This window comes from Canis lupus, chromosome 2 (assembly GCF_003254725.2).
Source record: "Canis lupus dingo isolate Sandy chromosome 2, ASM325472v2, whole genome shotgun sequence".
NCBI classification, from domain to species: Eukaryota; Metazoa; Chordata; class Mammalia; order Carnivora; family Canidae; genus Canis; species Canis lupus.
This window is the reverse complement of record NC_064244.1, coordinates 53,368,690-53,392,075: the sequence shown is the minus strand read 5'-3', so window position 1 is coordinate 53,392,075 and position 23,386 is coordinate 53,368,690. Positions and strand designations below refer to the sequence as shown.

The 23,386-nt window shown below is 36.0% G+C and overlaps 1 protein-coding gene across 4 annotated transcripts in view; it reads right to left on the bottom strand.

Moving 5' to 3' along the window:
- Window positions 1-6,331: 6,331 nt before the first annotated feature.
- The window catches only part of BDP1 (B double prime 1, subunit of RNA polymerase III transcription initiation factor IIIB), an 88,631-nt gene continuing 71,576 nt past the window's right edge, over window positions 6,332-23,386 (bottom strand). For 2 of the 4 annotated variants that reach the window (XM_025447331.3, XM_035713939.2), the window contains exons 33-39: window positions 20,616-20,676; window positions 20,110-20,296; window positions 18,671-18,878; window positions 14,575-14,614; window positions 13,686-13,953; window positions 12,794-13,040; window positions 6,332-9,127 (exon numbers count right to left, since the gene is read on the bottom strand). In XM_025447331.3, coding sequence (XP_025303116.3) covers window positions 8,996-9,127; window positions 12,794-13,040; window positions 13,686-13,953; window positions 14,575-14,614; window positions 18,671-18,878; window positions 20,110-20,296; window positions 20,616-20,676 — 1,143 coding nt within the window. In that variant the 3' untranslated portion in view covers window positions 6,332-8,995. Of the gene's footprint in view, window positions 9,128-12,793; window positions 13,041-13,685; window positions 13,954-14,574; window positions 14,615-18,670; window positions 18,879-20,109; window positions 20,297-20,615; window positions 20,677-23,047; window positions 23,216-23,386 lie in introns of those variants that run through there. The other 2 variants (XM_035713940.2, XM_035713941.2) reach the window with 2 other exon arrangements.

Sequence of the window (23,386 nt, the reverse complement as noted above, 5' to 3'; positions counted from 1 at the left end):
GCATATCTACCGATGGCAGAAAATGAAATCAGAAAGATCTGTAGTGACATTAGGCAGAAATGGCCAAACACATAGCAGTGTTTCATAGACTTGGCTTAGTTCCAGTATCAGAAGCGAGCATTATCTTTACTGTGTCCTCGGTCCATAGGGCCTCATCCCTCCAGGCTGTGAGCTATGCCACTGATATTTTATTTATTTTTCAAGATTTCATTTTTATTTATTCATGAGAGACTGAGAGAGAGAGAGGCAGAGACACAGGCAGAGGGAGAAGCAGGCTCCAGAGGGGAAGCCCAATGTGGGACTCCATCCCGGGTTTCCAGGATCAGGCCCTGGGCTGAAGGCAGCAGTAAACTGCTGAGCCACGCGGCTGCCCTGCCATTGATACTTTAAAAGCCAAGGTGCCCATATGGAGAAAGGAAATTTATGAAGAATTATCATCATCTTGGAAAAGAAACAAAGAATGCTTTTGGGAGCCCGATGTGGGACTGGATCCTGGGATCCCAGGATCACACCCTGAGCTGAAGGCAGACACTCAACCTCTGAGCCACCCAGGTGCCTCGGTATTAGTTCTTTTTTAAATGTTTGGTAAGATTTACCAGTGAAGCCATAAAGTCCAGTGCTTTTCTTTGTCAGGAGGCTTTTGTTTTGGTGTTGGTTGTTGTTATTGTTATTGTTTTTGATTACTGATTCGATCTTCTTACCATAGATCTATTCGAATTTTTTCTTTGTGAAATAGTCTTGGTAGATTTTTGTGTTGGTAGGATTTGTCCATTTCATCTAGTTACCCAGTTTGTGGGCGTACAGTTGTTCATAGTGTTCAGTTTACTTTTTCTTTTAGGGAATACAGTATGTCAACTTACAAAATGGAAATAAAGATGTTTTTACCTCTTTCTCTCATAAATGATCTCAAAGCAACAAAGGAATATAAAAAAGAATCCATATCCTACCTTCAATTAAAATAGGAGATATGGGATGCCTGGGTGCCTCAGCTGGTTAAGCAACTGACCAACTCTTGATTTTGTCTCAAGTCATGACCTCAGGGTCATGAGATTCAGGCCCTCATCAGGCTCCACACTGGGTATGAAGCCTGCTTGGGATTCTCCCTCCCTCTCTCTCTGCTCCCCTGCCCCTTACAGGTACAGGTACATACACTCTCTATAATAATAATAATAATAATAATAATAATAATAATAATAATAATGGAGATATATGAAGACAGCAGGCAAAAAAATAGGAAAAATAATTTTTTTCCCCAAAGATTTTATTTATTTATTCATGATAGAAACAGAGAGAGAAAGAGAGGCAGAGACACAGGCAGAGGGAGAAGCAGGCTCCATGCCGGGAGCCCGATGCGGGACTCGATCCTGGGTCTCCAGGATCACGCCCTGGGCCAAAGGCAGGTGCCAAACCGCCGAGCACCAGGGATCCCCGGAAAATATTTTTCCAGGGATCCCCAGAAAAATAAATTTAGAAGGAAAAGAGGAAGCTGATATCTAAGTGCTTGCACTGGAAGATTAAAAAAACAAGTAAACAAGTTGATTTGCCTCCCGGAAATCCCTACAAGGCTCGGGAATTGGTGGTACTGGAAAAAGAGGAAGGTGTGGGTGGGTGTGGGGAGCAGTGGTAGAAACCAGGAAACAATGAAAGTACTTGAAAATCTGTGTCAGAAGCAGTTAGAACCCTAGGTTTTCACTCCCACTTTGCCCAGAAGTTAGGAGATATATTTTATCTGGAGAAACTGAATCTCGGATGTTCTTTTTTTTTTTTTAAAGATAATTTATTTATTTATTCATAGAGACAGAGAGAGAGAGAGAGAGAGAAAGAGGTGCAGAGACACAGGCAGAGGGAGAAGCAGGCTCCATGCAGGGAGCCTGACGTGGTACTCAATCCCAGTCTCCAGGATCACGCCCTAGGCTGCAGACGGCGCTAAACCACTGCGCCACCGGGGCTGCCCTCGGATGTTCCAAATACAGGAACAGTAGGCAAGAGTGAAGCGCCAGATTGAAATCACCAAGATTAACTAAAAGTCTGGAGGCCAAGTCAAGAAAGCTCTGTTCCCCAATGCCCGTTTTCCTCCGAGTTCTAAAATGTTGGCTACTGGGTTTTAATAGGAAGGCATCTGGAGAAACCTTGCCACCTCACAGAAAGGATAGAGTGATATTTGAGGCTTCCCAGTGGAGAAGCACCTTGGAAAATAATACACCTACAGTGTAATCTACAAATTAACGTGTCCTATCTGCACTTCAGGAAGCTTGTAAAATCTCCCAACTTTTTAGAAACTTTCTCTAACATATGCATGGATAGCCAAGGATCAACAGGCATTGGAGCAAAGTCTTCAAAATGAAAAAGACCCCCAACACAACCAAGAAAACCTCAGAAGAAACCAGCAGTACAAGGAACAGAAGCAACTGGAACATCCTTAGAGAAATGAAAAAACATTGCACTTGTGAAACAAGAACAGGATTATGAAAAAATTTCTAAGCTTTTGGAAGTAAAAATGAGATTAAGAATTTTTTAAATCTATAAAAAGGGAAGGAAATGTGGAAATAAAATTTTAAGCCTCATTTCCAATTTAAACCTTGGCTAGAGGAATGCCTGGGTGGCTCAGTGGTTGAGCAGCTGCCTTCGGCTCAGGTTGTGATCCCAGGGTCCTGGGATCGAGTCCTGCATTAGGTTCCCTATAGGGAGCCTGCTTCTCCCTCTGCCTGTGCCTCTGCCTCACTATGTCTCTCATGAATAAATATATAAAATCCTTTAAAAAAATAAACTTTGGCTAGAAAATGTAATCAAAGCTAGAGATTACAAGCTTTGTAGACATTTAATGAGAAATTATTAGGATGGGAAAACATGTTATAAGGAGACTAGATACTCTGCTAGCCACCAAATTTATTAAATGAGAGGTTAGCAATTATTTCCTGGTTGGCATTAAATTTAAGTTTATATCTAATGTATACTTATTAAAAATTTTAATAGTTTATGCTTATCCTGTGTATCTTATTATAATTGAGTTTCTAAATCTGTTTGCTATAGTCAAATAGCATTCTATAATATTGAAAGGCCTGCTTTAATAGAGCCAGGCTTGGTTTGAAAACATAAGACTATGAATGGATGTTATAGAAAATACCATTGTTAAAATCTTAATTGTAATAAAAAAATCAATTATTTCTTAATATCTCAGCAATAAACAATTAGAAAATAAACATTTTAAAGACCATTTATAATGGCATCAAAGAACACCAAGTACTGGGGCACCTGGCTGGCTCAGTTGGTAGACCATGCAACTCTTGATTTTGGGGTTGTAAGTTTGAGCCCCATGTTGGTGTAGAGAGTACTTAAAAATCTTAAAAAAAAAAAAAAGTACTTAGGAGTGTATCTCACAAATGAGGTGATACTATGTATTTACATAAGAGAAATAAAAACATGTCTACAAAAGAATGTTTATATAGCTTTATTTAAAAAAACAGCCAAATTTGCAAACAATCCCACAGGAAAATGGAAAGAAAATTCGGTGTGATCATATTATAATATGTTATATTCATAAAATGGAATACAACTCAGCAACAAAAGCAAAGAACTACTAACAGGGATGAATCTCAAAAACATACTGAGCAAAAATAATCAGATACAAAAAAAATAAATGCATCATATGTGATTCCACAAAGTTTAACACCAGGTGAAACTACTCTTTGTGGATGACCAAGGAGAAGGGGTTTAAGGGAACTTCCTAGGGTGTTGAACATGTAAGATCTGTATATTTTATTAAATGTAAACTATGCCTGGGGCACCTGGGTGGCTCAGTCAGTGAAGTGTACCTTCAGCTCAGGTCATGATCCCGGGTCCTGGGATCAAGCCCCACATCAGGCTCCCTTCTCGGCAGGGGAGTCTGCTTCTCTCTCTCCTCTGCTGCTCCCTCTGCTTGTGCTCTCTCGATCTGTCAAATAAATAAATATGTTTCTTTAAAAAATAATAAATGCAAACTATGCCTTAAAAACACTAATAAAGAAAACAGTGTTGATTCAAAATTATGAACCAAGTCAAAGGATGATGGTTTTACCTGATGGCTCATTCTGTGATTTAATTCTACAAATGTGTTAGAAGCATCAAGACTGTCTTGGCCTTCTTTCTACCCATTCTGTGATTACCAAAGTCACTTCTGAAAAGAAATAGATGCTTACATTTTTCTCCAGAAATCAAAATTGAGACACTCTTCCCCTCCCCAAAACAGGATAACAACAACAAAAGTGAAGAAAAGAAAGGAGAGAGGGAGGAAGAAATGGGAAACAGTATAGAAAAGATAACTTACAGACCCAATAAAAGTGCTAAAAAAAATGATTAATAGAAAGGACAGACATGAGAACAGTGAAAATGGAAGGGACAAAATTATCAAAACAATAATACAAGAACATTTCCCAGAAGGGAAGTAAATGAGTTTCCCTATTAAAAAGGTCCATTAGTATTCAGCAGCATGAATGTAGGGGCAGGAAAGATGGACAGGCTTACACCAAAGTTCATTAGTGTGCAGAATATAGCAGGTCAAAACACTGTAAACAGGCAAGCCACATTCAAAGGAGAGAGAATCAGAATGGCACGAAACTTTTAAACACGGACAACTGGAAGACGATGGAACATGCCTTCAAAATGACATAAAAATTATTTTCAAATTATTTAGGAATTCTATTCATAGCCCAACTAAGAGTAGAATAAATTTCAGACATTAAGTAATGTTACCACCCATGTACCCTTTTGCAGTAAATAGTTGGAACATGTACCTCCCCAAACAAATAAGGAATGACAGTGAAATGGGCTCAAGACACAACATCTAAACCAGGAAAGAGAGGCAGGAGGTTCACAGAGTAATGGCACAGAGAAGTCTCATGATGACAGCTGTGTTGCACACAGAGACCTGGAAAGCCCCTAATCTAGTTCACAACAGGAAAAGCAATCTCTAGAAAGTTTTCCAGGAAAAAAAAAAGGAGAAAACAGTTTAAGTGATGGTTTGACTATGTGCAAAATTATACGCAGAGGCATTTTACAGACTTGCTAGAGGGTGTGGAAAGTTAAAAGAGGGTAAAAAAAGCAAATTAAAGAGTGAAACAAATATTAACTCCAAGAAAAACAAATGCTTGTCCCATAAATGTCACCTTAGTACATAAAATGGTACAGCACTGAATAATTACGATTAATACAGTAACAACAAATATGGATTAAACCTTAGGATTAACATATAGGAAGGGGAGAGTTTTAAGAAACCCAAAAATCTTAAGTACCAGTGACAGTCAATTAACAATGTAATGTCTCATATTTGTGAACAAGAGATAACAGAATAACCATATTTAGAAGTAGGTAATAACAGAAGAAACAGCTTGTTTGAAATCTAGCACTACTTAAGCCATGTATACTAATTTTTTAAAATGCGAAATAATGCATTACTAAAAGGTCAGTACCATGCCTACATAATAAATGGCAGCCTGTTGTTTTAAAAAAGTGAGTTCTTAAAAAGTCAGACCAGGGGTGCCTGGGTGGCTCAGGCGGTTCACCATCTGCCTTCAGCTCAGGTCATGATCTTAGGGTCCTGGGAACACGCCCTCTGTACGGCTCCTAGCTTGATGGGGAGCTTGCTTCTCCCTCTCCTGCTCCCCCTGCTTGTGTTCTTTCTTTGTCAAATAAACTTAAAAAAAACAAATCTTAAAAAAAAAAAATCAGACCAGTTGTACAGAAGCCCAGTTATTCCTGGCACTGAAGCCAAAGAGAAATATTTCCTATAGATTCTCATACATAAGATATTGGGTGAAATAATTTTTTAAAACTCTGTAATATCATTATAGTAAAAATAACAATTTCTTTAGGCTTTTATTCTATTTCACGTAAAGTCCCTCAACACAAGCAGACAGAATGGAGGCAGCGCATATATATAGCTTTCTGATAATCTGACCAAATTCAAGATAAAAATTCTGTCGACTTCAAAAGTCCAGGATTCTATTATATCCAGGACTAAAGTTTCCCATTTATCTTTCTCTACAGAGAAAACAAAGTAGGAGGAAAAAAGAGCAAGAGATTGAGTTCTTTTACCTAAAAATTCATGATATAAGGAATAAATGAACAAGAAAGCAACCCTTCACAGGTCCTAAATGGGACGGAGGGGAAGTCTATTCTTTACTCTTGCAAGATCAAAAAAATTTCCTTCACAGCATGCATATAAGACAAAAGATTAATTCTTCAGTTCTATTTTTATGAAAGGAAGGAAGTATACACTATAGGAGAAAAATGGACGAGTTTTGGTTAAACATTAATATCTTTAAGTCATTAGAAAAGAAAAAGAAAAAAACAGAAATAGTATAAAATAACTTTTATTTACATAATTTATATCTATAGAACATAACTGCTTTCTTTAGAACAAGAAAATTTACAAATGACAGATATTGCTTTTTTGTCAAAAACTCCTTCAAGTAAGAGTATACATAGTCACTTCTATTTCAAATAATGTGGTGGTAAACAGTGAATATTCGTATTATGTATGATCTGTGCCTCAATCATTTACCAACAATTAGGCTTTTAAAACCATCATGTTGATCACTTGCTAATATATAAGTATTCAGGACAAAAAGTCAAGAAAACAAACACCATTATTCATACCTCCTTTAAGATTTACAAAATAATTCTTCACAACATCATCTTTACATGAATCAGATATAAACAAAGGGTGTGGCTAATTCTTTCCACCTTATAAAGTAAATACAATAATTGAGTTTCTCATTTTCCCCAGATTAGCTTTAAGGATATGATAGGACAATTTAGCTTGGCTGACTTGATTCTCTTACACAATGAATGCCCAAAGATAGAATTATTTCTTATATAGTGAGAAGTTACATCTTCCATAAAATTAATTCATTGTAGATGAGCAAGAGATGGATATTAACAAAGTTAAAAAATAAATATTACACTAGGGATAAAATAATAGTTTAACTGTGGCAACCTAACATCCAAACTAACATTAAATGAAAGAAACTCTTTCAGAATATGAGACCTTAAAAAATTTATAAAAACAGGGCATTAAAATAGTAATGTGATTTACTACCATGATTTTTGTGACATATTAGTCACATGAAATAAATTAACACATACCTAATTGAGAATTTCCACTCAGATTTATAGATCCTCCTTTATGACAAAAAAGTTAAATTGTAAATTTCACTATAAAGTAATGAATAAGAAATGCTTTGATAGCAATTTTAGGATTATTGTTACACTTGCTGAGCCATATCCTATTTTACTAATGAACTTGAAAATTGGCCACTATTTTTCTCAATATACAAACACAATTATCTAAACATTAAAATATTTTCCCAGTTAAAATACTGATCATTTTGTAATGAAATCAACAGTTTTAATTGTGATGCACAACTTATAACTGTCAATGACAAATAATATGTCATAGATAAAATGTCAGCACCTGACGGTAAGAAAATTACCATCCAAAGTAGGGGTCAAACTAAAAAGCCCATTCCAGCCATGTCAACCACTTCCGTATCGTCTGTAGCTGTTTTCACACTGAAGCAGCAGAACTGAACAGTTGCCACAGAAGCCATGTGGCCCACAAATTCAAAAATACTTTGCAGAAAATGTTTCTGATTCCTGCTCTGAGGCTTTTCAAATAAAAGAATAAATCTGTTTTTAAGAAGTTTGATTGGAACCACCGAAGATTTCCTTGGGTGGAAAATGGAATTACATAAGTAAATAACAATATTTGAAAATTAAAAACAACCCTTAAATTAATACTGATGATAATCACTGTACTAAATAAAGTCTTATCATCTTATTTTCTGTTTTTTTTTTTAATTTTCTGTTTTAACATCACAATTATGTTCTGTGCTTAAAGGCCTATGTGTTCCCTAATCAAAATTTAATGGGGATAAAAAAAGCTATCAAGAAATTAGTTTTAAAAAAAGGAATGTGTGTGAGTGTATACGTGTGTAAAAGGGACTGAGTTTTCTATGTGAATCACCCTCATAAATTAAAGGTTTTTTTCCCCATACAAATCCTGAGATTATCCAAAAAACAAGAAAAACAAAACTTCACAGTACAAATTCAATATACTAAACTATGAGAAAAAAAATTGCATCTAAAACATATATACTATCCAAATACTTTTAGTGATATAACTTTAAATATCTTTAAAATTAAAGAGGGAAAGGGACAAACATAAATTTGTCAATGTCTTCTTTACCCATAATCTGAGTGGTGAAAATAATTAAAACTGAATATTCTTTTAAATAAAAAACTTTAAAAATAAATAAATTTTTTGATGTTTCATTTTTATAAATAAGTTTAAATACTACTTGTTCAATTAGGACTAATGTTACATCAACATGAATTAGAAAAATACATATTTTCCAGTCAAATAGCTGATAATAGAAAATTTTTAACATTTACCATACTAAAGTGGAGTTTCACAATATGCTCTCGTATACTGAGAGGCAACTGAAAAGGCCTTCAGCAAAACAAACAAAACACAAAACAAACAAAACCAAAAAAACAGAAAAAAACCTTTACCAAAGAAGTTTGTTACATGTTAAATACAATCCCACCTCCAAATATGTCGGCACTGTGATTTATACAGACATTTATCCATAATATTCCAACATGTCCATGTGTGTTCAGCACAGGAAGAGTCAAAATGTAAACAAGAGAAGCTATTTCTGTCTCAGGAACAGTCTTATTAATTGCTTTGTATTTCCAAAATGCTAAATCAATCAGAATGAAAGGAACCTCAGCAATGTTTTCCACTGATTATAAAAGCTTCAAATCAAGTTCATTAAATATTCAAAATCAATCTAAAGAAAAACAGCCATAGATGTTCTTTTCTAAATACTGCTTAGTTGATAATTTGACTCTGGAAATCCTAGATATAAAAACCAAAGCCAAAACCAAACCAAACCAAACCAAACCAAAAAAAAAAAAAAAACAAAAAAAACAAACAAAAAAAAAACAAACAATTTTATTCTGTTTCATCTACTTCAATAAAGATATCATTAAAGAAATATTCAGAGACTGTGGTTGGCTCCTCTTCAGGTACCCGGTTTTGGACACTTTTACATTCTTCTTTTGGTAAGGGACGATCACAAGAAACCTAAAACGATAATTAAAAAAAATATGCAATATAACATTTATGTATTGGATAGTGATCATCTAAATTGATTCTCTCTTTGAAAATCAATACAGTGATAAATATTAAGAGCTTTAAATATGTTCATATGCTTTAACCCAAAAATTTCATGTCTATGCTGTTAGGGAAATAATACTAAACATAGTAAACATTTTATGAATAAGATAACCTTTGAAGCATTAGTTAAAATAACAAAACTGGACTCAACAAGCCTGGACATGATAATAGGCACGATTAGATTATAGTGTACACATGATCCATTATTTTACCCTAATTTCCATGAAAAAAATTTAATACAGAAAAATGTAACACTATCAAAACTATAATGAAGAATTTTAATAATCTGCATAAGAATATACAGACCCACAAAACAGAACAGTATCCCCAGGCAACTACAAAATAAAGCAATCCTATCAAAAGTTAGCCTTTTTTTTTTTTTTAAGATTTTATTTATTCATGAGAGACACAGAGAGAAAGAGAGAGGCAGAGACACAGGTAGAGGGAGAAGCAGGCTCCATGCAAGGAGCCCAATGTGGGGCTCGATCCCGGGACTCCAGGATCACACCGTGAGCTGAAGGCAGATGCTCAACCGCTGAGCCACCCAGGCGTCGCAAAAGTTAGCCTATCTAGAAATCTATAAAAAAATTAAGACAACGTGGTATTGGCATTAGAACAGACTTATGTATTAATGAAAAATGAAGACTAGAAATAACCCCCACGCATATAACTGCAAATTCAGTATCTGAGAATAGTTAGGTTATTTAATAAATAATGTAGGACAACTGTATAACCATCTCAAAAAAAAAAAGTCAAACCTGTACCTCACCAAAATAAATTCATCTATGTAAAAATTTTTTAAAAATCTCTGCATGACAAAAACTACTGTACATAAAATCAAAAGACAAGTGACATATAGGTTAAAAAAATTACAATCTTTATCACAAAGGTTTTTTTTTTAAGATTTTATTTATTTGACAGAGAGAGAGCAGGCACACAAGCAGGGGGAACAGCAGGCAGAGGGAGAAGCAGGCTCCCCACAGAGCAGAGAGCTCAATATGGGGCTTGATCCCAGGACCCTGGGACCATGACCTGAGCTGAAGGCAGACGCTTAACTTACTGAGCCACCCAGGCGACCCACAAGGGTTTTCTTTAATATAAGAGCTTCTACAGATCATCAAGGAAAAGAGTAATAATGTAATTTTTTTAAAAAAATCAGACATATTGGACAGATGGTTCATAGAGAATGCATAAATGATTCAAATATATGAAGACGTACTCAACCTCATTCATATGCTCATTAAATCTATGAAGAATGACAAAAGTGAAAAAAAGATCTCCAAGACATAGTGTTATAGTGAAAACAGCAAGGAAGATAACAGTATGGTATTATTTATGAAAAAAAGAAAAATATTTATATATATATATTTTTAAAGATTTATTTATTTGTGAGAGACACACAGAGAGAGAAGCAGAGACATAGGCAGAGGGGGGAAGCAGGTTCCTCGCAGGGAGCCCGATGTGGGGACTCGATCCCAGACCTCAGGATCACGCTCTGAGTCAAAGGCAGACGCTCAACTGCTGAGCCACCCAGGCATCCAAAAAAATATTTATATTTGTATACACATATTGTATGTCTGGAAAAGTAAACCTGAAGCTGATTAATACCATACACTTATAAAAAGGGGAAACTAGGAAGCTAAAGGACAGACGTGGAAAACTTCATACTGTCAACTTTTTTGGTAAATCATGAATTTTAAACCTTGGAATACATTACTTATTTCAAAAATAGTAAAATAGCAATTTGAGAATAATGTTTAGAGTCTTGCCTCATACTCTTTACAGAAGCCAAGAACCATGATTTTTTTGTTTTTTTTTTTTTTTCTAGAAAGAGTACACACACACACACACACACACACACACACAAGACAGGGAAGCAGGACAGGGCCAGAGGGAGAGAGAATCCCAAGCAGGTTCCACAGAGCTCCATCTCAGGACTCTGAGGGACGACCTGAACTGAAACAAAGAGTCAGACACTTAACCAAAGGAGCCACCCAGGCACCCCTGAACAGGGTTAGCTTTAAAACTGATTACTAAATGTTTTATTATCTATGGAGAAAAACCTTCCTAATCATAAAAGCAATATAAGAAATTGTAAAGAAGGGTAGTCCGGGTGGCTCAGTGGTTTAGCGCTGCCTTCAGTCCAGAGCCTGATCCTGGAGATCAGAGATCGAGTCCCACGTCTGGATCCCTGCATGGGGCCTGCTTCTCACCCTCTCCCTCTCTCTCTGTGTGTCTGTCCTTCATGAATAAATAAAATCTTAAAAAAAAAAAAAAAAAAGAAAGTGTAAAGAAAAAAACAGATCTGACTAAACATTTAAAGCTTATGTGTAGGGCAGCCCTGGTGGATCCGAGGTTTATTACCGCCATCACCCCAAGGCATGATCCTTGAGACGCGGGATTGAGTCCCATGTTGGGCTCCCTGCATGGAGCCTGCTTCTCCCCCTCTGCCTGTGTCTGTACCTCTCTTTCTCTGTGTCTCTCATGAATAAATAAAGTCTTACAAATAAATAAATAAAGCTTATGTATATACTAAAAACCCTACAAAAATTAAAAAGTAAATGAATTTTTAAAAATTACTTGCAGTAAAGAGCTAAGAGGTATGTGGCTTTCTTACATAAGAATCTCACATAAATTGGTAAAGAAAACTACCTAGATCCCAAAAGCTCTAAATCAGTGAAAGACAGGAACAAAAAAGAAAACAAAGAGAAAAAAACCTAGTAAACATATGGGAAAAACCTAGTCACTAATAACTAAAGAGGTGCAAATTAAACAAATGAAATTACATTTCCACTCTCTATTATTGTATTAAGTACAAGTATTCCTCTTGAGGCTCACGCTATCCAAGAGATGGTCACCAGCCTTTTCTGCATGGAGATCCTACGTAACCAACACCCATATTCTTTCAAAGTTTTTGAAATACTAGCTCATGTATTTTTCCTTCCCACAAATTGCCATATGAACATCTTCAGAATGCAGAGAAAGGAAACATGCAAACAAATTCTAACTTTACCATTCCTTGCCTTTTTTTTTTTTTTTTTAGATTTTATTTATTTGAGACACACAGAGAAGAGGGAGAGAGAGAAAGGCAGAGACACAGGCAGAGGGAGAAGCAGGCTCCATGCAGAGAGCCCGATGTGGGACTCGATCCCGGGTCTCCAGGATCACGGCCTGGGCTGAAGGCAGCGCTAAGCTGCTAAGCCACCGGGGCTGCCCCCATTCCTTGAATTCTTATGGGTATCAGGACATCTCCCTAAATGCAAATAAAACTCTAGCACTGTTCTGTTTTGCTTCCACAGGTCAGAAAGTTCTTTGCATTAAAGGAATGGCAATTCAGCATCCATTTATGGCTAGCTTAAACGACCTTATATTAAAGGAGCTGCTGGAACTTCCTACCTCAGCAGCTTATCTTCTTCTCTTATAGTGAGGTATGATGGGGAGGAGATAAACAGGAGATGCTCTGAAATAACTTCTGACATCCAAATGAAAGTACCAATTGGCATGTGTTTCCTAGTTGCGTATGATTTCTAGCCCATTCCATACAAATAGTAACACAGAACAGTTACCACGCACCTGAGCTGCTGAACTGTCAATACTCTCAGACTGAGTATTCACAACACTTGGAGATGGAAGCGGGTCAGAGGACTCATGGACTTTTTTCTGGCTTTCATGGAGTGGATTTGATCTTTTCAGATTCTGTCTTGGTGCAGGTATAAGAGGCCTTAGGCGTTTCTTATTAGAAACATGAGTAGGTTCATCAGACTCCAAACTATTCCTTGAACATATTAAAGACAAGAATCCCAGGGGCCTCCTGCCAGGCCTAGAAATGCAAACGTAAAGATATTTAATACCAACTTCTTCCATGATGGTTAAAATGGCACATGTGACAGATACCACCTTAGTGGCACCAGCGTATCTTCTAAATATCATTATTATTTTGATCATTGTACCAGTAGCTGCCAATGTAGAGTTTCTATCTAAAAAGTTAGTCTCAGTTAAAGTCAAGCTCTTATTATATGGAATATTGTATTTATCTGAAGAGTCTTATCAAAATGTTGACATTACTGAATTTCCTTAGATGAAACTCCTTCCCTTTACATTACTGACAGAGGAATATATTTATTTTTTTTATTTTTATTTTTTATTTATTAATGATAGTCACACACAGAAAGAGAGAGAGAGAGGCAGAGACACAGGCAGAGGGAGAAGCAGGCTCCATGCACCGGGACGGGAGCCCGACGTGGGACTCAATCCCGGGTCTCCAGGATCGTGCCCTGGGCCAAAGGCAGGCAGGCGCTAAACCGCTGCGCCACCCAGGGATCCCGAGGAGTATGTTTAGAAAACACTATCCGTAGTACTGAACTTAGTCTTTACGTATATGTCATATCTGTTGCATATATATTACATTTACGCTTTGAGAAAGAGAAAAGGAGAGAAACATTTGTTAAAGATAATCTCATGGTACCTGGTTAATGGGGTTTTTGAAGATGATGTGATGCTAGTCACTTGTTCAGACTTTGAAGCAGCACAAGTTTTCTCTTCCTTATCAGACACAATCCTCTCATCCTGAGGTAACTGTGATGTACTCTTTTCTGTATGTGTATCTGTTACTTTATCAGGAGATCCAGATCCTATATTCTGTAAAGTTGGTTCAAGTTGTTCTTTCTGAGGTTCTGGAGTTGTATGTGTGCTTCCTGAGGTAGGGAAGGTATCTTGTGCTGTGTAAGACTCCCCTTCAAAAAATGAAGACAACTGGTAAGCACAGAGAACACATACTGAAATTTATACATCCAATTGAACTGCAACATTTGAAGGAAAAATCATGACATTCTTCCATAAACCTATTGTAGTAAGAGTAGGCTAAATGATAAATTAATATGTAAGTTATCTATTAAGAACATTGTAGCTGGTAAAAAAAAGTATGGTTACAGTTTCTGCATTCAGATAAAAAATAACCGTATCAACATATCAACATATTTTGATCTGGAAAATCTTTCTCCATAAATGTATCTTCAACTAGCAAAATGAGAGTTATCACTTTCTAATCTCTAGATAAACCTAAAGAACTATAAAAACTTTTTTATGCTCAGCTTTCTAATTCCTAAAATATAGTTAAGCTTTTATAGAAAATCCTGTAGCCACATGGTTTTCTATTAATTACAAGATTAAAGTAGCTTCTTATGACTATGAAAGTGCCAAATCCAAGATCTCAGCTAAGAAGAAAAACTTCTAATAATAAAAGCAAGATTCTTGGAGAAAGCAAGCAAGACTCTTCTTTAATTCCAAATTTGAATAGATGCATCAAAAATAATCCAAAAATAGCAAAATATCACAGTAAAATTTATTTCACTTACCTGTTTCCTCGGAAACATTTATCATTTCCTTTGAGCACACCTGTTTTAAGTAAATTTACAAAAAAATAATTTAAAAATCCATTTATCATGTAAATCGTTCTTGCCTTTTTTTTTTTTTTTTTTTTTAAATAAAGAAAGCATGTGAGATACAGAAAGCTATAGGGTAAAAGATATCTCCTGGAAATTCTACCAAACATATACGAAGAATACATTGCTACTGTTACTGAAACTGTTCCAGAGCACAGTGAAGGAGGGGTGAATTTCCAAATGCTTTTTATAAACCAAGATTAATATTAATTCCAATTCCAATTAATATTAATTCCAATTATAACCAGTACAAAAATATAATGAATTAGTACAAGCATAATTCAGCAACACATCGAAACACTAACACATGATAATCAAGCAGAGTTTTTTCAGGAATGCAAAGATGATTCAATATGAGAAATCTAATATAATTCAAAAGAAGTGAGGAGAAAATAGTGTCTTAATGTAGGGAAAGTGTCCAAAAATGTTCATGCTTGAAAAAAAGGCATTTTCTTAACACCATAAACTATAATTACTACAATTCAAAAACCAGAATCCCACATCATAAACACTGGAAATATTCCCTTTTAAATTAGGAATAAGAAAAAGATGTCTACTATCAGGACTATTTTCTGACATTTTTTTTAGTTTATTAGGCAATATAGAAAAAAGAAAGAAATTAATGATATATAAAGTACACAAGACAAATTAAAACTGTATTTGCAGATGATATATGACTATTTACTTAGAAAGCCCAGCAGAATCAAGTGAAAATGTACTGTATATAAGGGGAATTCAGTAAGCTCTCTACATAGAAAAGAATTCAATGATAATGGCAACAAAAAAGATAAAATTCTCCTTAGGAGATAACCTAATAAGAAATGAACCAGAATTTTATTTTATTTATTTATTTAAGATTTATTTATGAGAGAGAGACAGAGAGAGAGAGAGAGAGAGGGGCAGACACAGGCAGAGGGAGAAGTAGGCTCCTCGCAGGGAGCCCAATGCAGGACTTGATCCTGGATCCTGGGATCAGGCCCTGAGCCAAAGGCAGATGCCCAACTGCTGAGCCACCCATGCACCCCTGGACCAGAATTTTAAAGAAGAGCTGAAAATACCATTGAGACATAAAAGAATAATTACACAAATGGAAAGTCATACTATGTTTTTGGATTAAAAAAATCCAACATCACAAATCTGACACCAATTTTCTCTATGTTAATTGGTCAAGTTAATATGATCCTAATATAAGTAACAAAACGGTTTTTTATTTTCAAGCTCAGAACAATTGAATTCTAAAATTAATATAAATTTAGAAATATATACCCAACTAGGAAAAACATGAAAAAAAAAAAGTCATGTGGAGGGGACAGAGAAACTTTCCATTTAAAATAGCAAAGCAGGGAATCCCTGGTGGCTCAGGGATTTAGTGCCTGCCTTTGGCCCAGGGCATGATCCTGGAGTCCCGGGATCAAGTCCCACATCAGGCTCCCTGCATGGAGCCTGTTTCTCCCTCTGCCTGTGTCTCTGCCTCTCTCTCTGTGTGTCTTTCATGAATAAATAAATAAATAAAATCTTAAAAAAAAAAAGAAAGAAAGAGAAAGAAAGAAAGAAGAAAGAAGAAAGAAAGAAAGAAAGAAAGAAAGAAAGAAAGAAAGAAAGAAAGAGAAACAAACAAACAAACTGAATAAAATAGCAAAGCATTTAAAAACTGTAACTTAAAACAGTGAGATACTGGCCCCAGAACAAATAGGTGAATCTCAAAGTAGAAGAAAATTCAGGAATATACCCAAATATGGGATTTAATATCCAGTAAGTATAATTTTAAATCAGTGGAGAAAAAGATGAGTTTTTCAACAAAGAGTGCTGGGACAATTCAGTAGGCACCTGGAGAACATGAAGTTGGTTCCACTCTTCCTAACACCAAAATAAATTCTAACCAAATCATTAATGTTAACTCTAAGAATTTATACTTATCTTGAGGCAGACTTTGAATGTATAACAAAAAGTCCCCTAAAGCCATAAAGACTGAAAAATGGGATTACATAAAAATAAAAAAAGTTTGTATGTGTATGTGAATGCAGTATGTGTGCATTCTAGAATTTACAATTGTAACTTCAACCTTTTATAAGCATCCTTTTATTGTTAGAATGCTGAAAACAAAGTTTAAAAAATAAAAATCACAAGATCAAAAGACATTATACTGTTCTTACATAGTCACATCAACGTATATCTATCATTTTTAAAGGTATATTATAAACTGGGGGCCTAGTTTTGCATATAGTAATGTACTGTGATCCTTTTCTCATGTCATTAAATATACTTTTAAAACAAAAGAGAATAATAATAATGTTTGTAAGGAATGCTGATAAACTGATCAAACTGGGTTAACTGATACACAGGGATACATTATACTTCTCTATCTTTTAAATGCTTGAAATTTTTCAGATTAAAAAATCAGGGCATCTGGCTGGTTCAGTGGGTAGCTCATGAGACTCTTATCTCGGGGTTGTAAATTCAAGCCCCACATGCGTAGAGATTACTTGAAAATAAAATCTTATGCCCCCCCCCCAACCAAAATCAACCAAAAAAAGTATGCAAGAAGAAAAATTCACAAAAAGTAGTTAAAAGACAAACCGAGAAAAAATATATGCAACTCGTTCATGGACATACGATACACAGAGTTCCTCTAAACCTCTAGGAAAAAGATTAACAACACAAATGAAAAGTGGGTAAAGAATATAGAGTCATTTCACTGAGAAAGGAATACAAATGGCTCCTAAGCATATGAAAGACATTCAACCTTACTCATAGTAAGAGAAATTAAAAGCATTCTGGGATACCATCTTCCACCTATCAGATATACAAGGATACACTGCCTCTGTTGTCTGGTCTTCAACTGTCCCTGAGAATATAGATTCTAAATCAACTTTTCCGAAAATAAGTTAATTAACTTTTCCACAGTGTAGCTACATAGTGAGATAAATTATTATGCATACTGGAAACAAAAACAAGTAGGTGCTAAGAAACCGTTAACATAGTGGCTGCTGATCAAATCTACATAGTATCTTCAGGTATCTCTGAGGTAGTGATGACTAGCTAGTCAAACACAAAGAAGTTTGTGTTTGGCAAAGAGATGTCTCAGAAAGAGACCAAAAAAATAATGCTGGGGCATGAAGAAGTATGGTGCATTCAAGAAACTGAAAGATGGGGGCACCTGGGTGGCTCAATGGTTGAACTTCTGCCTTTGGCTCAGGTCATGATCCCGGGGTCCTGGAATTGAGTCCTACATCAGGCTCCCTGTAGGGAGCCTCCCCCCTTCTCCCTCTGCTATGTCTTTGCCCCTCTCTTTGTCTCATGAATAAATAAAATCTTAAAAAAAAAAAAATGGAAAGATTATCAATTCAATATGGTTAGAGAGTGAGGGACAAAGTAAGATCAGAGACAGAAACAGGTTCTGGTTTTCTTCCTAAGAGCAAGGGATAGCTTTAAGCATTGTGGTAACAGTGGTGGTGATACTACTATTACTATTTTACACAATAGGAAACTCATTCACGGAGAGAACATATCTTTACTCAGGTCCCACAGCTGTTCAAGGGTATAGCCAAGATCCAATTCTACAGGATACTTTTTTTTTTTTTTAAGATTTTATTTATTTATTTATTCACAAGAGACACAGATTGAGAGAGGCAGAGACATAGGCAGAGACACAGGCAGAGGGAGAAGCAGGCTCCATGTAGGGAGCCCGACGTGGGACTTGATCCCAGGACTCCAGGATCACACCCTGGGCCAAAGGCAGGCTCTAAACCGCTGAGCCACACAGGGACCCCCTATAGGACACTTCTGGCCTTGTTCTCAGCTAATAACAGAACTGGGGATGGATTTTCCGATTAATGTCCATCAATTTTCATTTAGAACTGGTTGAAAGTGATAATCCAAAACTGGTTTTAGATGGATTATTTATGGTTAAAAGTATTGGAACTATCTTTATATAAAGAGTCTTAAGCAAGAAACAAAAACGGACCTCTTATAATATAGCCATCTTATTTGCTTGATGATTCTCTCTTACCTCAGAGGTGTAATTTTGACAATCATCTCCTGAAGTGAGTGAAGTTTTCTTGGCAGGAGGAACATGGTCACTTTCATCGAGTGTACAGTGAAATCTCTTCCTAGATGTAAGATCCAAATTAGCAGGAGGAGGCTTTTCAGAACCATCTTTTCCAGAATCAGACAAACACATGGCATCTTGACCAAATGAAGTTACTGGAAAATTCATACTGCATAGAAAATGCATACATATGAAATCAGCAAATTAGAATCTACTTAATGAGGTTAAAGGCTGAGCTATTCGAAAGAAAACTGCCAAAAAACTTCCAAGTAATTAATATATATGTAGCCAAGGTCACAAAAATGTTAGTTTTCCAATCAATTCATACTTGAAAACTCACAACCTGAATTCCATTAATACTGAATTAAATCCAAGGTATAGAAATAGCATTTTCTTTGTCAAGTTAAACTTTTAATCTAAAATGTCTTATAAAAAAAAAAACACACTTCAACATCTAATGCTACTTGACAATTAAGTGTCCTAAACCAGTGACTGTCTTAATACATCAATTCTATAGTAAAGAATTTATTTTTTTATATGCAGTATATGTTTTTTTTTTTTTTAAGATTTTATTTATTTATTCATGATAGTCACACAGAGAGAGACAGAGAGGCAGAGACACAGGCAGAGGGAGAAGCAGGCTCCATGCTGGGAGCCCGATGTGGGATTCGATCCCGGGTCTCCAGGATCGCGGCCCGGGCCAAAGGCAGGCGCCAAACCGCTGCGCCACCCAGGGATCCCAGTATATGTTTTTTTAAAACACATTTTATTTATTTATTCATGAGAGACAGAAAGAGAAAGAGAGAGAGAGAGAGAGAGAGAGGCAGAGGGAGAAGCAGGCTCCATGCAGAGAGCCCGACATGGGACCCAATCCCAGGTCTCCAGGATCATGCCCTGGGCCAAAGGCAGGTGCTAAACCGCTGAGCCACCCAGGGTGCCCTATAGTAAAGAATTTAAAAAGCCCAGGATCCCTGAGTGGCTCTGGTTTAGCGCCGCCTTCAGCTCAACTGCTAATTTTTTTTAGCTTTCAAAATATTTAAGATACCAAACAAGTTTCATACAAAACTATTATACGTTTAAATGGCAGCTTTATCAGGTACAAAATCAACAACTTCTTCTCTAACTTATCACATAACTATTAAATAAGATCTTCAGGACAATTACAATAATGCTTGTGAATGGCTTATTCAGTCAATACTATTCAATTCATAAAGTAATGAATTCTTTCCTCCTAGTAAAAACAGTTTAACTCCCAGGTAATATCTGGAAGTGTACATCACTATATTGTACACTGGGAATTAATACTGCACTGTATGTTAAATGGAATTTAAATAAAAAATAAAATAGTTAAAAAAATAAAAAATATAAAAAAAAATAAAATAGTTTAGCTCAATCATTACCTCAAGTCACTCCTTCCTTCTGTATTCACGGATTTGATCAATATAGGTGCTGGCAGTAAAGGGTTTGGCATTAACTGTGCAGTGGTATCATTAAAGTCTTCTACAGCATTGGTTGGAATTTCCACCAGAGTTAAAATGAACGCTTGTTCATCCTCACCATCTTGATGTACGTTAGCAACTAGATTCACTATCAAAGTTTAATAGTAATGAAAAGATGAACTATAAAAATCATTAATTTGTTAATTTATTACATTTCTAAAAAGTCTCACTATAACTTACCCCCACAAATAAAAAACAAATTACACCCACAAAAATAAAAAGTAATTTAATAAAGGATAAGATGGTTAACCATAGAGAGGATGTGCAATTCTGAATAACAATTTTTTTTTTGTTTTTAAGACTGTCATAGACTAAAAAATTATGTTGTTTTTCATAGTCAAATGGGGTATGGGAGTAAAAGCCAAACTATTCGCTTCTGTGATCTTTATCAAAGCAAATTATCATACCTGTTAAGTCTTGAGAACTGATTACATTCTCTTGTTGTATTTCTGGCATAGTTGGTGTACCCTAAAAAAATTAAAATGCAGGAATGAGGCAGACCAAATTCTAGTTGTTTTTTTTGTTTTTGTTTTTCCAAATTCTAGTTTTAAAAAGTCTTCCAGACAACTGGATATAGTAAGAATTGTTTCAAAACTCAGCAACTCTTTAACCATATACAATTTTCCAAGTGTTTTGAAACTTTTTAATTGTACCAGTAACTTCTGATTCATTTAAAGGTTTTTTAAAATTTATCTCTTTGAGAGCAAGAGAGAGAGAGGGAGGGAAGAGAGAGAAAGAGAGAGAGAGAACATGCACAAAGCAGGGGGGAGAGGCAGAGAGAAATGGAGAAGCTGGCTCTCCTTTGAGCAGGGAGCCTGATGCAGGGCTTGATCCCAGGACCCTGAAATCATGACCCAAGCAGAAGGCAGACACTTAACCAAATAAGCCACCCAGGCACCTCACTTTTGATTCATTTAAATAAACATATATATGCATAAAGGGATTACAACTAAATTGTTGAATATGTGAATTTTATGAAATTTTTTCAAAGTAACAAGAAAGGGAGATTCAAACCCCTCAACCTTCCCTCTATCCCCAGCACAGCAGCTCTTGTACTATCAGTAGGTGACACCAGAATGGAAGCGAACTGTCTCTCCTTGCCTCCAGCATTGCTCCTTCCGATCTGTTATCCACAAAATTGCAAACACTGTATTCTCTAAAATGCAATTCTTTTTTTTTTTTTAAAGATTTTATTTATTTATTCATGAGAGACACAGGGAGAGAGAGAGGCAGAGACACAGGCAGAGGGAGAAGCAGGCTCCATGCAGGGAGCCTGATGTGGGACTTGAGGGGTCTCCAGGATCATGCCCTGGGCTGAAGGCAGTACTAAACCGCTGAGCCACCAGAGCTGCCCTAAAATGCAATTCTTTTTTTTTTTTTTTTTGCAATTCTTATTATAATTTTCCACTGCTTAAATCTGAAAACTTTCATTTTGTAACCAACAAAGTCAGTAACTGATTCCGGCAAGCATCATCAATGGATACTAGAAGTACTAGGTATAAGATTGTCGAGTCTCAAATTACTTACTAACACAGTGCATAAAACATGCTGTTATTGGAAGAAATCTGGCAGGCCCAGCTTGCCAGTCAACATCACCAAAAATGGGACAAACTGACATTTACATGCCTATTGAGGTAATACAAAAGGAAGAACACATCAACTAAATAGTAATTGTGCCAAAATGTTCAATCTGAATCTAATACTGAGGAACAACCACAAAAATCCAGATTGTGAATTACCCTGGAATGTCAAGTTCACAAAAGAAGGTAAAGGGCAGGAAGAACTACTCTAGATGAAAAGAGAATAAGGAGGACTACTAAGTACAATGTGAGAGCCTTGACTGAAACTATGTTATTACATATTATTTTTAAATCCTTGTTAGATAGTATGGTAATACTGAGTGTGACAACAGTACTATCATTTCTCTGTAAGAAACATCCTTGTTGATATTAGATATAAGCTGGAGTATGTATAGGTAAAGGCTCATGTCTGCAACTTCCAAATGGTTCAGTTTCTTACAAGTATGTATCTATATAAATGGAGAGCAAGACAGAGTAAGCAAATGAAGTAAAATGTTAATAATTAACAAACCTAAGTAAAGGGCATATGAGAATTCTCTTTTATTTTTAAAAGATTTTTATTTATTTATTCATGAGAGACACACAGAGAGGCAGAGACACGGGCAGAGGGAGAAGCAGGCTCCCTGCAGGGAGCCCAATGCTCTGGGATCACGCCCCGAGCCACCCAGGATTCCCATATATGGGAATTCTATATAAGATCTCTGCAACTTTTCTATGAGTTTGAAATTATTTCAAAATAAAAAAGTTAAAATAAACAACTTGCGGGTCAGGGAAAATCCCTTAACTCTGGATATAGCCCAAACTCTTGTAACAAGTCCTAAACATTCCGTTTATGGTCTGCTCCCAGGCTACCCAGCTCATTCACCTCGAACTACTTCATTTATATCCTACTCATAACTATTTATAGTCCCTGAAATGAAATGATGTTTCTTACATATTTTTTACATATGTTCCTCTCCTTTTTCCTGGCTAATTCATACCTGTTCTTCTAGATCAAGGATTCTTTCAGTCCTGGCTGCACATCAGAATAACCTGAGTAACTTTAACAGCAACAAAAAGCAAATGCCTACACCCTACTTCCAGAGACTGATTTTACTGGATTGGGTTGAGGACCACTCCTTTACAGTCTTATGCAACTTGCCTTCATAGCACCTATTCATTTAGCAACCATTCATTTACTAATCTGTTTTCCCACAACTCTGCCTCCCCACTACCTTACACAGTATCGAACATGTAGTAGTAACATCTCAAAATAATACCTGCAACATGACTGTATTTCTCAGATTCAGTGGCAAGCAAGCAGGAGGTAAATACTCTGTACAAACACTTCCTTTTTCATAACTTTCACTGGCTATTTTATCTAGGTTCCAAAGACTAAAGACACACTCAATAAAAGTTCAGTCACAATACATTCTTGCAAGGCAAAACTATAGGAAAAGAAAACAGATCCATGATTGCCAAGCAGTGGGGGTGGCAAGGGAGTGTGTGACTTAAAAAGGGCCCTGGGGCATTTGAGGGATGATGGAACTGTTAATGTGTTGCTTACATGACTATATATGTTTGTCACAACTTGTAGAAGTACACACTAAAAAGGGTGA